At 36.4% G+C, this 14,372-nt stretch overlaps 1 protein-coding gene across 1 annotated transcript in view; it reads left to right on the top strand.

Annotated features, from left to right (window-relative positions):
* The window catches only part of LOC127811705 (TNF receptor-associated factor homolog 1b-like), a 28,389-nt gene extending 24,611 nt beyond the window's left edge, over nucleotides 1-3,778 (top strand). Inside the window, exons 11-13 of the mRNA XM_052351832.1 lie at nucleotides 1,162-1,637; nucleotides 1,716-1,902; nucleotides 2,129-3,778. Of these exons, the coding sequence (XP_052207792.1) occupies nucleotides 1,162-1,637; nucleotides 1,716-1,902; nucleotides 2,129-3,583 (2,118 nt within the window). The 3' untranslated portion in view covers nucleotides 3,584-3,778. The remainder of the gene's footprint in view (nucleotides 1-1,161; nucleotides 1,638-1,715; nucleotides 1,903-2,128) is intronic.
* The last annotated feature ends 10,594 nt before the right edge of the window (nucleotides 3,779-14,372 follow it).

The raw sequence follows: 14,372 nt of genomic DNA, 5'->3' as shown, positions 1-14,372 counted from the left end.
TAAATTCAATATAAGGGCTACAGTCATATGGACTTCTAATTGTGGTTTCCTACTAGTGCCTTTAAATTACCATATCATGTAAGACTTGGTTTATAAAGAGTGCTAGGGTAGTTTCACGTCAACTTCTGACTGTAGTTTCCTGTTAATGCTGCTAAATTGACCATATTATTGTAAGAGTTTGTCTATATGCACTTGAAGGGAAAAAAGAAGGATAAAAAGAAAAACCTCAGTTACTGTATCTTTCTATATTACTTGATTTATCTTCATAGTGCATCTTTCTGAAGTTTTCTACTTCATGACTGGTTAAGATATTAGGTGTCTTTTCATACTACTATGCTTGCATTTCTGTAAGCCATTCTTCAATGCATGTATATTTTCAATAAGTGATCCAATGCATCTGTTTGATATCACTTGGTATATATATATAAGCAAGATGTCAGGTACAATGTTTTACTAATCCCATAGTTAAATAATTAATGGCTGTGTTAGTTAAGCATGTCTGCATGTGTAGAAAAAATGCATTAACAAAATAAAAGCAAACATATCCAAAATGGAAAGGAATCTATATGATTAATCACCGTTAAAATCTGGAACATGCCACCAAAATAGTTCATCACCCTTTTCTCTGAACCTTGATTCGTTAGGAGGCTTGTTCCCTAATCCGTCTTTAGTCTTTGACTAGCCCAGAAAAGTTTATGAAAATTAAGAGTTTTTAAAATTACAACAGGACTGGAGGCATGTTGCATTGTTAAATCCGTTCGGAGTTTTTGGTGGTCATATCTCCTTGTGCAATAGCAACTGATGTTGCCAATAAGTTTTAAGTTGCAGGCAGTTAAGATGTCAACCTCCTATTCGGGTATTTAGAATTATCCTTCTTTTGCTTTGGGGTTAATTCCATTTCATGTTTGTTGGCCACATGTTTCGACTTGTCTTTCTAATTAAGAGCGTTAGTATTGGGTGTGCAGCTGTATGATTATTCTTTGTCCTACTTAGTTCGTTCCTCTTCATTTTGACTCTCTCATGCAGAGTCCTACTTGGATGGGGTTATTTCTCTGATCTTTTTGAACAGTGGGGTAGCATGGCAATGATCTCATCAAGAACGCTTTTATGTTTTTCCTTTGACTTCATTTGCATTTTATATCTTTATTTTTTCTATATCAGGCAAAACAAAAACGAAATAATCGCAAGGGGAAGGATAAAGGAAGGGATGAGAAGCCCAGTGCTGCACTCCAAGACAAGCTCCAACAAGTAAGGCCAGCTGATGAAAGAAAAGATTTCATGATTGAGAAGGCAGAACCTGAGCTTGAAAAGCATGATATACCGGAAGACGTTTCTGATGTGTCTGATTCAGTAGAGTGTCAACCTTCAGTTCTTCAGCCTGATTCAGAAGACAGAGATCCTAGTCCTGTCAACTGGGATACTGACACATCAGAAGCTCAACCTTCCACAGAGGCCTGTAGCAGTGGAGTAAGTGGACTTTCAGCTGTACAGAATGGGATGAGGGAAAGAAATAGCCCTTCTGTAGTGGATGACAGTTCATCAACATGTTCCACTGACTCCGTTCCATCAATGAAAACGAGTGGGCCATATAAAGGGAATTCACTTCCAAACCAGAAAAACCAAAAATCACCTAGAAGGTAGATTTTAACTTTTTTTTCTTATTTTCACACCGTGGAAGGTATTGTATATTTCATCTGATTTAGTAAAGTTTTTAGAGGAACGAATCAAGGAGGCAGGTCAACTAGTGATGCAACTGGTTGGGCCAATGAAGTTCGCTGTCAGCTATCAGAGGCCATGAGCGATTTGGAAGAACCAAATGATGCATCTGGAAGTTGCAAGGTTGAATCTGAGTCTGAGGCTGTTGTAATAAAGGAGCTTGAGCAGCATGTGATGAAGAAACTGGTGATCCCTTTTTCTTTGTTTTTGTTTTTCTTGGTGGTGGTGGTGCTCTGCAAATAACATATTCGTTCAAGGATGTGCATATAGTATAAATTGAAATGGCTTTACACACGCTGCATCTGGGCATTGGCATCCATTATATATAGGCGTGATGTATATATCTCAATCTACTTTTATTTTCCAGTGAATTTTCATGTGAACTGACAAGCTTTGCTTTTGTGTGTAATAGGAAGAAGTTGACTCTCTACAAAGAGAGAAGATAATCAAAGATCAAGCTGACACAGAAAAACCTAAGAAAGAGAAGATGACAGAAGCGCCATCTTCTCCTAGCAGCACTCGCAAAACTCTGACATCTGCTGTTCGAATTGTCTCAGAATCAAAATCTGTTGCCACTGATCCTGTTCTGGTTAGGAAACCATCTTCAGATAGTTTCCAGCCAACAGAGAGACCAGCCCTGATGACAAGTTCTGCTGCTAATATTAAAGCCGCATTGAGTTCTGATACACATAAAGCAGCAGCGCCGAAACCAAATGACAAGCCCTTGGTGCAACAAGTGCCTGTCACATCGAGGCCATTGAGTGCTCCAATTACTCCTGGGCCTAGACCAACTGCTCCTATTGTTTCAATGGTTCAGACAGCACAACTTTTACCGCGCTCAGTGAGTGCAGCTGGGCGGTTGGGTCCAGACACTTCGTCTACGACCCACAGTTATGTACCTCAGTCGTATCGGAATGCTATAATGGGTCCTCCTGCTACTCAACCTCACACTCCAAGTTCTTTCGGTAACCCATTGCATTTGTATTCACAGACATCCAACTTGATATCTCCACCAATTCTTCTACCAACGAGCTCTGAAAGGGTGGAACTAAACATGGTAAAACCAGGCCTTCCATTTGGAAGGGTAAATCATGAAGTGCTGCAGAATGGGCCTCAATGGACGGAACCTTCTCAAAGAGACAACAGCAGCAGAAGCATGCACTATGAGCCTTCTTCCTTGCATGATGGCACTCATAATAACCTTGACTTCTACCAGCCTGTACACAGTCGCTCCCAGGACCGATTCCCTTCTGAGCTTCCAGCCAGTACATCAGGGCGCCAATCCCATGGTGCTGCGCTAGCAGATGATTTCCCTCATCTCGACATAATCAACGATCTGCTTGACGATGAGCAGGGAATAGTAAGGGCGGCAGTTCGGGCAAGCGCAAGCTTCCAAGGTTTCAGCAATGAGCCGCGGCCTCACCATCTGAACCGGCAATTCTCTTTCCCTGGGGAGATTGGCATGTCGAATAATGACATGAGCCCCTCAACCAGCTCAGGCAGGTTCGAGCGAACGCGAAGCTACCGTGATGACGGGTTCCAGCAGCATGGCTATGGCTCGTTGCAAGGGCACTTTGACTTCGAGTCGCTACGCCAAGCACAAGCAGCAGCGGCGGTGGCGGCAGCACATCCTATTCCTTACGTGAATGGGCAGCAGATTGATGGGTTGATAGCTAACCACCGCCATTGGCAGATAAGTGGTTCTGAGATGCCCTCTCAATCTCATCTTGGCACAAGGAACATGGATGGGGATGGGATTGGAGGCGGCTACCCCTACCACCACAATATTCCAGACTACTCAAATCCAGCATCCAGTAGTAGTCTTGGTGGGGGTTACGGTGTGCTCCCGCCGTCGAATGGGCACTGAGATGGAGATTGCCTGGCTTTAAATTTAATAATATGAGATATATTTTGAGGAAAGTGTTGCCCCTTCAGATTTCTTGAGTAGAGTTGGGTTAAAAGGGAAGGAACATCATCATTTTGTAAAGAATGATTCTTGCTCTTGCTGCTGTCATTTGTTTCCAGTCTTCTTCTTATATTATTATTAGCTGTGACAATTAAATGTGGTGGTGGGTTTTCCAGGCTAAGCCAAATCCTAGCTCTTCACACACACACACACACACACACACACACACGCATATAGATCTATTATATGCTCGTGCGGCTACTGCATATTATATGTATATATGAGTATATATAAGCAATAGTATAATATATATACATGCGTCCAAATAATGTTTACTGATCAGGCCTGGCCGGGTTTGAGCGAAAAATTCAGGAATAGATGGACAAACCAGTCGAGTTGTTAGCAAAAAACTGATATTTGTATTTTCTTTTTTCTTTTGTTAATTAGAATATTTAGAATTGATAGGTGTTATTTACGGTTAACTTGAGGGTTTAATAAAGAAAACAACTTTTTAAATCCTAAAGCATGGTATTATATCTTATATTAAAATTTTGAAATTAGGGGTGTCTGGACAAGAGTAATACTAGGATGAGTAATCCTGTCTTGTTTATCGAGGTTAATTATAACTGATAGGTCTTATTTATGGTTAATCTAAACAGAAGGAATTAATAGAGAGTGTGAATTTTTAACTCCTAAAGCATGATATTATATCTTATATTAAAAATTTGAAATTATGGGTGTTTAGGCAAGAGTAATATTAAGATGAGTAATCCTGTATTGTATATAGGGGTTACTTATAATTGATAGGTTTTATTTATGATTAACCTAAAAAGAAGGGATTAATAGATTGAACAGCTTTTTAACTCTTAAAACATGGTATTATACCTTATGTTGAAATTTTCAAATTAGAGGTGTCTAGACAAGAGTAACACTAAGATGATAAATGTCACAGGTTTGGACTTTTCCCAATGACTGTGCGGCACTTAGTTGCAATCTGTCACGATCAAGTCAGCTTATCCTCCAAATAAGTTATAAAGATAGCTAAAGAACTTTAAAAGGTAAGAGAAAATGTGGAAACAAAGGAAGATTACTTGAAAGAAAGCTTGGAAAGCAAGAACTCCTATTGCTTTAAAGAAGGCTTTACAAGGCTTTTAATTTGGCTTCATACTTACAAATGAATGCCTACTCCTATTTATAGCCTTCCACCTTCTCAATGGACAGTGAAGATCAATTTGATCCTACGGTGGTTATAGCTCATCTAGAAACTTCTCCTACCTCTACCATATTCTAGAATATTTTATAACCCTATAAAGTTTTATGGTGTTCTAGAATCTTCCACATTACTCTAGACTAATTTAAACTTTTCTAGACTAGTCTACATATTTCTAGAGTCTTTTGGAACATTCTAGAATATTCTAGAACTTTCTAAAATTCTCTATACATTCTACACAATTTTACACAATTTGACAGTTATGAAAATTGAGATGATCATACATTGTTCTTCCCATCAGGGAGTTTTAACACTCTTTGAGTAGGACAGTGATAAGCATTGCTTGCCTTGTTTTCATCACAAAAGATAAGTTAATTCTCCCATGCATGTGATGTAAATTGAGATGAATTTGGATTGTTATTGTAAATTTGATAGTTGTTATCTTTAACTTGAATTATGAAGGTAAGCACTACTTGATATTAGTGGAACTCAAGTTACAACCTTTCAACTCTCTCAAAGATTTGATTGTTCTTGTTTTTCGCCTTTTAGCTTTTTCCTTAATTATAGTAACATAAGTCTTTTTTCAATGTAAAGTCTATTTTGACTTATCCAAAACGAAAGGCTTAATAATAGTTAAAATCAAATTTCAGTGTGGTAAGATATTAATTGATAATGTAATTTAGTAATTTAACTGATTGCGCTGACGTGCCATAATTTAATTAGAATCTAATATTTGGATACATTACCTAGATTGTACATAAACGAAAACGAAAAACCGATACGATGTGAAACTAAAATTGGAAAAAAAAATTTTTCAAAAAAAGAAGAAACAGAAATGTGGGGAAATGCATAAATAAAAAAAATTTAGGAACATTTTTATAAAAATAAAATTTAATATAAAAAATTATAAAAATTAATTATTCAATTTAAAAATAAACCTAAACTTCATCATGCATTCAAACAAATATGAACATAAATTTTATCATCCATAAACCATATGACTTATTCATTAAAAATAAATAATAATTTTTTTTAAAAAAAATAATCAATTAAACATAGGGCATCACTTCATTTGCAAATTATTATTTTTTTTTCTATTTCATATATGGATTGATTTGATAATGAGAGGGCAACCATTTTTTCATATTGAGTGAGGTTTCCACTTACACATAACAGTAATATAGCTTGGAGCATGAGATGACTTGTGGGGTGACCTAATTTCCCTCTAATGCTAAATATTTCCAAGAGTTATACATGTACTCATGAATATCCCAAAAACTTAAAGAAATTCTCCCAACACCTTTTAACCATGATTTCCAAAGATCTACAAGAGCAAGAAACTTAACTGAGATTCCCTAAATTAATTAAGTTGCCATCAAAAAACCAGCAACCATCTTCCTCCTATGGCAGATCATTCTATAACTAGACACATCTTCTACAACTTAACTTGGTAAGAAACGAGAAAACCCTTAGGATTCATATCCAAAAATGGATCAAATATACATATATATATATATATGATATATCTTCCTCACACGCTTAATATTCATAATTTCCATCACACAAGAAACCTCGCTAGCTTCATCATCTTCACACACGCACCCATACCCACACACATATATAATCATGCATCTTCATGATACATTATGCACAACTAGTTTAGTAACTCTATATTTCCTACTTTCTCAGCAAAAATGAAAGGGTTTCTGAGTGTTGCAGCAGTGGCAGTGCTTGCTGTTGTGATTATTGGATCTCAGTCTCAGGCATGCAGAGCCAACAGGATGATCCATGGAGTTGGAGAGGATGAAGAATGGGTTGGAATGAAGAAACCCGAAGCAATTTCTGTTCAAAGGGGACCTGTGCCTCCTTCTGCGGCATCTGGCGGCACCTACGTTCCGGGTCCGGGTGGTGTAACTAATTGCTTCGGGCAACCCGGCTCTGCTCCAATGGATCCAGTTAATGGGGCTACCAATCAAATCAAACCGTGAACATGTTTGTGCGTTGTGTGTGCGCGCCTGTATTTATTAATAATGTGTGTATGTCTGTGACTGTGTGTGTGTGTACGCATGTATTTATGAATAATGTGTGTATGTGTGTGTGTGTTTACGCATATATTTATGAATAATGTGTGTGTGTGTGTGTGTGTGTGTGTGTTTACGCATGCATTTATTAGTCATATTCTCACTTTGTGGGAGTATATATCTTACTCTTGTTCATTGAGTTTCTGATGAGTGGCTGGATCTTCCTTCAGCTGAAGTTTGGGACACATAATATAACACACTTTCCCCTGTTTCTATTTTTTTGGGTCTGTTTGGTTGCTCAGAAAATGGGAAAAAAAAAAAAATGATAAAGAAGAAGTGATTAGTCATGAAGTATGACTAATTAATGAATGGTTTTCTGGTCAAATAACTAGGAATTTCATGAACACGAAAAATGTTATTGGTATATCATGGTGTATATCTTGGGTTACATAATGATATTTTAATGTCTAAAATGCCCTCACCCAAGGTGCTGAGATGTAGTGAAGCGAATGATATTTATGTCATTTAAAAATATTGTGTAGTCCAAAATGTACATAAATGATGCACAAGTAACATGACTCCACGAATATCTCCTTCAGTGGATCATGAGATGGGCTAACAACTAATTAACTAATTAATGGTTTAACGTGATTAATTGCATTACAAGGAGAAATAGTTTTAATTAATTGAATATATATGGTGAAGTCATTATTGACCCGAGTCGTTCTACAGGGCCAAACAGCCCTACTGAGCGCCTCACCGAATGGGGGCAAAATGACAAATTTGCCCCGCCCCTACTTTCTCCTCTCCCCTCCCATGGTCGTTGCCCTCGCCTCTGTCGCCTCTCTGCCATCGCCGCCTCGCCTCACTGATAGTTGATGCAGCAACTGTTAGGCAGGCGAGGCGACGATGGTAGCGAGGTGCGGCGGCGAGGCGAGGGCATGGGCAAGGCGACTGCCATGAAAGGAGAGAGAAGAGAGTAAGGGCGGGGCAATCCATAGGAAAGGAAATGAGAGAGCAAGGTGTGGGGGTAAATTCATCTTTTTGCCTCCTGTCGGTAACTAGGTCTGTAAGGCCGTTGGGCTTTCTAGACTTTTTCTTATTGACCCTATAGGTAGCCGGTCATTAAACTAATATATATGTGTGTGTATATATATATATATATTATGCTTTTGCTTATTGATTAAACTAATATTTTCAAAGACATTTTTGTAATGAAGAAGCCAAATAATCAAAATTAACTACCATTTTGCCTTCTGATTCTTTGGATATGATTGCCATCTTGGCCTGCATGGTACCCACACACAAGTTCATATGGTTTAAAGTTTAATCTTAATTGACTGCCTTTTCAGATATTTTAGAACACTGATAATCCGGTTCAAAATTTGACCTCAATTATCATTTAACTCACATCAATAATCATTATGATCATTAATGCAAGAAATCACTTGAAATGATAATTCATCAGAAGATTTCGAGTGAAATATCATAACCCCCTAAATTCTATGAAGATACATATACTAAAAATGATAGACCATTGCGTTGCAACTCGCTTAATAGAGCCTACTCAACAAATTTGGGGGCCTTAAGCAAAAAAATTGTCGAGATCTGTTCATATTAATTTTTTATAAAAAAAATAAATAATACACCTTTTTACATAAACATTTCTTTTATTTCTCAAAGTAATTTTCATAAACAGAACATAAGCATACACTAACATACTAGAATCAGTGAATCAAATAACCAAAATGAAAGATAATAAATCACAAACAAATTAAAGCAAAAAAAACACCCACACAATAGCACTTATAAAGTCTCAAAAACAACAAACAAAGAAGTTAAAGTTGAAGAATAAACTTGTTGTAGCAGTGGCGACATTAGCGACGGGTGTGACCTTCAAAGCAACGGTGCCACTATTTGGTGTCTCAATCGAGACCCGGGGATGTGTTTGCGGTTGGAGCTCACAAGCGAGAGAGACTGCTTCGCTATCAGGGATGAAGAGAGCCAGCCCAAGAGTCACAATACAATAACACATATCACAAATGACAGATGCTGAAGTGAAACCTCAAGGATGAACCAAGCAGTGGGTGTATTGTGTGCAATGACCGTCGAAGTGCGCATGCATGCTCGAGAGAGAGAAAGGGGAAAGAGGGAAAAATTGGGAAGGGAAAGTGGGTTTTATTGGAATTGGGATTTGGAAACAACGCAATAGTAAAAAATTGAGAAATAGAGAAGGAAAGATAAAAAAAATTATTATGTTTTGTATTTAATTTTTTTAATAAAATATTTATTATTAAAAAAATAAAATATATATATTACAAATTTTTAAAATTAGGGCTTAGTTAGTTGTCTTCTAATGCTTGGATTGTGTTCTTTCTCTCGCCATGTGTACCCTTAATTAGGTGTTTAGGTGACGCCAAGATTTAGCTATGTTATCTAGAACTCGAATTTTCAGTCAACAATTTCCTAATTTTTATTTAACAAATTGTTAAGAAAAAATTGAGATTGATATTTTAACCTTTCAGCCCGAAAAAAATCGTTTTCACCTTAAAAAAAAAAAAAAAACACTTAACTGGCCATGAAAACCCCAACATTTATAAGGGCTGATTGCAATGTTAATTAAGAAAAACTTCCTTATGTTCACATTCAACCTCTAAAGCTGCATATGAAAACCAGCAAAAATAAATCTCTCTCTTTCTCTCTCTCACACAGAGAGAGAGAGAGAGAGAGAGAGAGAGAGAGAGAGATGGGAAATCATTCTATATCTATGATATATTTGTTACGGGTTAACTTAATTGGTAAGAAACAGGAAAACCAATGGAACGTATCTTCCTAATTCCCCAGTAATTAATGCTCTCCCAAAAGACTAGTTGATGATGAGCTCACAGCAAGACCATATATACATATAGTCCAACTAATATAAATGCTGAAGTGAAATCTAATGCCCAGAATTAATACCGCATCCTCCAAAGCTTTATTAATTTGGACAAAATCCACAGCCTCAATGCACATCCTGCTTTGCATTGAAGTCCAACAATTTATACCTGCTGAGATTACGTATCGTTCCCTAATTACTCCCAAATGAACCAAATTAAATGACTACTCACCCACCAAATATATAAGCAAAAACGCAATTGAGTGATGTCTGGATTCATAGAGGGATTTCAAGTTATCACTATAATTTTATTTTTTTTTAATTTTTTGGTTCCTAACCCTTGTAAATTCAAAATGTTTTTTTTTGAGTAGAGATGCAATTTGAAATGTCAAATATCAAATGATAGGGTCAAATAACCTTTTTCTCTAACACTTAAGAATATTTATAAAGATTCTTTACAATTCTATTAAAATATGTCTTGATTTTTAAATTTCTGTCTGATGTCGAAACTTGACTGAACTCAAATAATTTGAAAGAAAACCTAAATATAATTTTTTTGGGACAGTTTGTGGTGGTAGTGGAGGGCTGCGACGGATGCTGGAGAACCCCTAAAATGACATTTTCTTTTAGATTATCACTATTTTGATGGCTTTTTGTTTTTTTAGTGATATAGAGAAGGTTATTGGGTGTATTAGGGATTTTGGATTGTTGAGATTTAAAAAAGGTTGTATTGGTTCATTTTTTTTTTATAATGAAACAATTCGTCTCTTTTTATAGGCATAGATTACACATTGTGATCGAACTAGAAAACTCTAATGTTTAATTTTTTTTTCTTACTCACTTTTGAGTTGTTTTTCACAACAAAGACAAATGTTTAACTATATTTGTATTTTTTTAATTATATTCAGTTGTGCAATTAATTTTTGTTTGTTGAGTTGATTGGACTACGAATTGATCACCGTATCATTTTAATTTGTTGAAAAAACAAAGACCAGGCATGTATATAAACCAATCAAAAATAGGTGGGTTTTAACTTTTAATCAAAAATCCTAAACATCACTTGGTTTTATAGATTTTTTTTTTCTTAATAGAGAGGTAAATAATTAGTAGCCCTAAAAAAAGGAACCATTATTCTATTCAAATATAACTATTTTGGTATAAAGTTTCAAATCAACGATTTGACAAATGAACCACCGATCCTAACAATGAACTAAAACCTCAATCGGTCCGGAGACGGATGTCATGTCAATAACCATCACTAATTATAGAATTCCCATTAGCCAAGGTTAACCTAATTAGTAGCGGCCAAAACTTGGTTTCCTATTTAATCATCATCTTCACGAGATACATGCACAACTAGTAATCAATAATCAATCAATTCTATCCAGAACTTAAAGGAAGAAAAATGAGAGGAATTCTTAGTGTTGCAGTGGTGGCTGCGCTGCTTGTTCTGATTGTGCAGCAGCAGCCATGCGATTGCAAAGCCAACCACAAGATGCTGGCGCATGGAGATCAAGACGAAGCAGCAGCGGAGGACGTGAAACTAGGCGGCATTAGCTTGCACAGCAAACCAGTTCGTCCCCCTGGGGGGAAATCTACCGCCGGCGGCTGCGCCAATATTAACGTTCGTACCTCATCAAACTGCCCAAAAAATTACAAGAAAGAGAAGAACAACAACTTTGCTGCTGGTTCTTCGGCTGACGCATCATCCACCTACCCTAGTCCCTAGGCCTGCGGCTTCGGGATGATGAAGCCATGATCACACACACTAATCATAAAAATAGTTGAACCCATGGTAATTATCTTAACCATGCATATATAAATGTACTGAAATCACACTCTTTATGAGTGAGGATATGTATGTGCATTTGATTAAATAAATAAAGTTTGCTGTATGTATGTCTTTGGCTTGAACTATTTTAATTAATTGAGAGGTAAATATTGTTAAAGAAAAGAAGTTGTTGTTTGATCAAAAGAACTTATAAAAGGAACGTATAAAGGAACTGGGTGTTGACCAAGTGTATTTGACTTGTCCGGGTCAGCTAAGATGGGTTATAAAATGTTTAATTTAATAAACCAAATAACAAAAAAAAAGGGCTTAATTTTGGACCCACCCATTTTAATCTTTGATTGTACGTACATGAAATACTGAATAATTAACAAGTAGAGATGCAATTTCAGCTGGATAAGTAGCATTTTGTTTGGGGTTAATACATTTTTTTATTGAAAAATTGTGGTATTTTGTGGAGAAAATGAAAGAGAAACCAATTGCACAACTGTATCTCTCATGTCGAGACTAATCACATCAACAAATGTAAAATAGAAACAATAAATAAGTTCAACTGGTTATTAATTAGGCCATTTAAATGGCTTTTTTACAACCCAACTTAATTAGTCATCATGGTTGTCAATAGACGAATAAATAAAAATAAATAAATAATTGATACCCCAACACTAAAAAAAAAAAATAATAATAATAATAATAATAAAGCTTCACAATTATTGTGTGTTATCAAGTTGATATGACCTTTAACTTTAATGCTTTAATTACACTCAAGACGAAGTCGATCTTCAATCTTGTCTTCTTCACGTAGCACTGGAAAGCAGCCACTGGCGCCGCCTTCGGCGACCACCGTGGCTGGATGCCGGATCCTCATGTCATTACGGGCACTTACCTTTTCCTTGGCCAGGGATGTAAGTGCATGGACTGCCCCGCGACGGTGGCACAGGCCCTTTCGGAAGGGACTGGAAGATTGAAATATGATTCTTCACCCAGCTTTCTCCATGTAAAGGTCTCATGGCTTCTGCAGGTCGTAAAGACGCTGAAACCAATAGGATGAGGATCACAATAACGAACAAATTTATCAAAAGATTTCTTGAAGAAGCCATGATTTTGTTCTGAAAAAGCAAATGACGAGAGCTAGGTAGCTAGCTAGGGCTGGTGATGATGATATATATATGTTGGTGATCGATGTTGAAGAAGATGTGTGGAGAGGGATCACATATTGACACATATTTATATAGGGCTGTAGCTATATATGTAGAGTACTAAAGTTTGTAGCTTGAAAAATGATAGGAATTTCTTGGGGTTTGACCTGGCGGCCATATGGGCTTGAATGGGCGTGGTCAAACACACGTAAACTTCAACGTCGAATTGCAGTACGCAGTATTTGTTTTAAGGATTCAGCAGCCTGAAAAAGGTTCGACATTTAATGTTTCATGTTGGCTTAGCAGCTTTCGAAGCGCGTAATTGAATATTTAATCAAGTCGTCGATTTGCTGATTCCACCCCAATGAGTGGTTGCGTAGCTTGAGGTGGAGTTTTTGAGTTTTCCTTGACCAAATCAAGAGCGACAACGCCCCCTACAAACTGGAGTTCAATAGCTGCGCGGCCAAGCAGTTGTCTCAGTCAGTTTACTTTTTAAGTTCTATATATACATTACCCATATATTAATTCGACCGTCTTGACTGACCCCAAATCATACATACTAAAGCCATTTTACTATCTTGATAATGACAATGCTCTAGCTAGCTAGGGTACCAGGTTAGTAGCAATGGCTATATATATATATGCCACATATATGATATGGCAAAGGAAAAATAAATATTTACCTTCACATACTTTTGATATATACACCAAGTTTTTTTTTCTAACTTATGATGTAAAATTTTTCTATTCTGTACCCTTAGAATATGAAGACATATATGATGATAACAAACTCGTAATGATATAATCAAGCTTGAAGTTAAGCCATAGCCCATTAAATTTCAAAGCAACTATATGTTATGAAAATTATTTTAGTTTCAAGATTGCACGAGTTTGATCAGATAGGATGCTTAATAAAATATGTAGCTTCTAAGATTATTTTCTTTTTATTTTTGAGGTTTTGGATGTGAAAGGTAGGTACTCTTGTGCATGGATATATATATAATTCATGTTTTGTAAAAGTTTATCACCATCTAATTTGAATCACATAAGAGATTTTATAATCAAGAGTCATGAACTTCCAAAGCAATATAATAGTGGTGAAAAATAGTGTTAGCAATTGATATAGAGTATTAAAAAACAAACCCTCCCGATTTTGGTCAAATAATAGGAAATTATCTAAACTCACCCCGATCTTAGTTAAACAATCTTTGTTCCTACTTTAATTAGTGTGAATTTTCATGGGTTCATGTCATTTTATCAACTCTAATAAAAAATTAAAAATTCTGTCAAACGACTCTTAATATTATAATTTATATGTAATTATTGTATTAAAAATCTATCTTAGCATACTAACATCAATGGATTGATAGGGACTAAATGATAATTTTATTCTTATTTATTTTTTTACGATAAAAAGGGGAGGCACGCTATCTAATCGGTTGACCGAGCCGGGCCACAAATAATTTACCAGCATTAAGATGCCGAGCAGAAATACATATGGCCACAGGAAGCCCGTGGAGATGCCATGCCGGGCAAACCAGGGAAATTTCATTGCATGCTACCTAAGCTAAGCTGTCCCCATATTCCATGGCACGAAATTAAAATTCAACTGGGAGAGAGTAATTAATTAATGTGCAATAACACCAACTGGAAACTCAAAACACAGATGATGCCATGCAAATTAATGCTTGATTTGCTGGTATGGTAATTAACGAG

Source organism: Diospyros lotus, chromosome 10 (genome assembly GCF_014633365.1).
Source record: "Diospyros lotus cultivar Yz01 chromosome 10, ASM1463336v1, whole genome shotgun sequence".
NCBI lineage: Eukaryota > Viridiplantae > Streptophyta > Magnoliopsida > Ericales > Ebenaceae > Diospyros > Diospyros lotus.
This window is presented reverse-complemented; position numbering and strand designations above follow the sequence as displayed.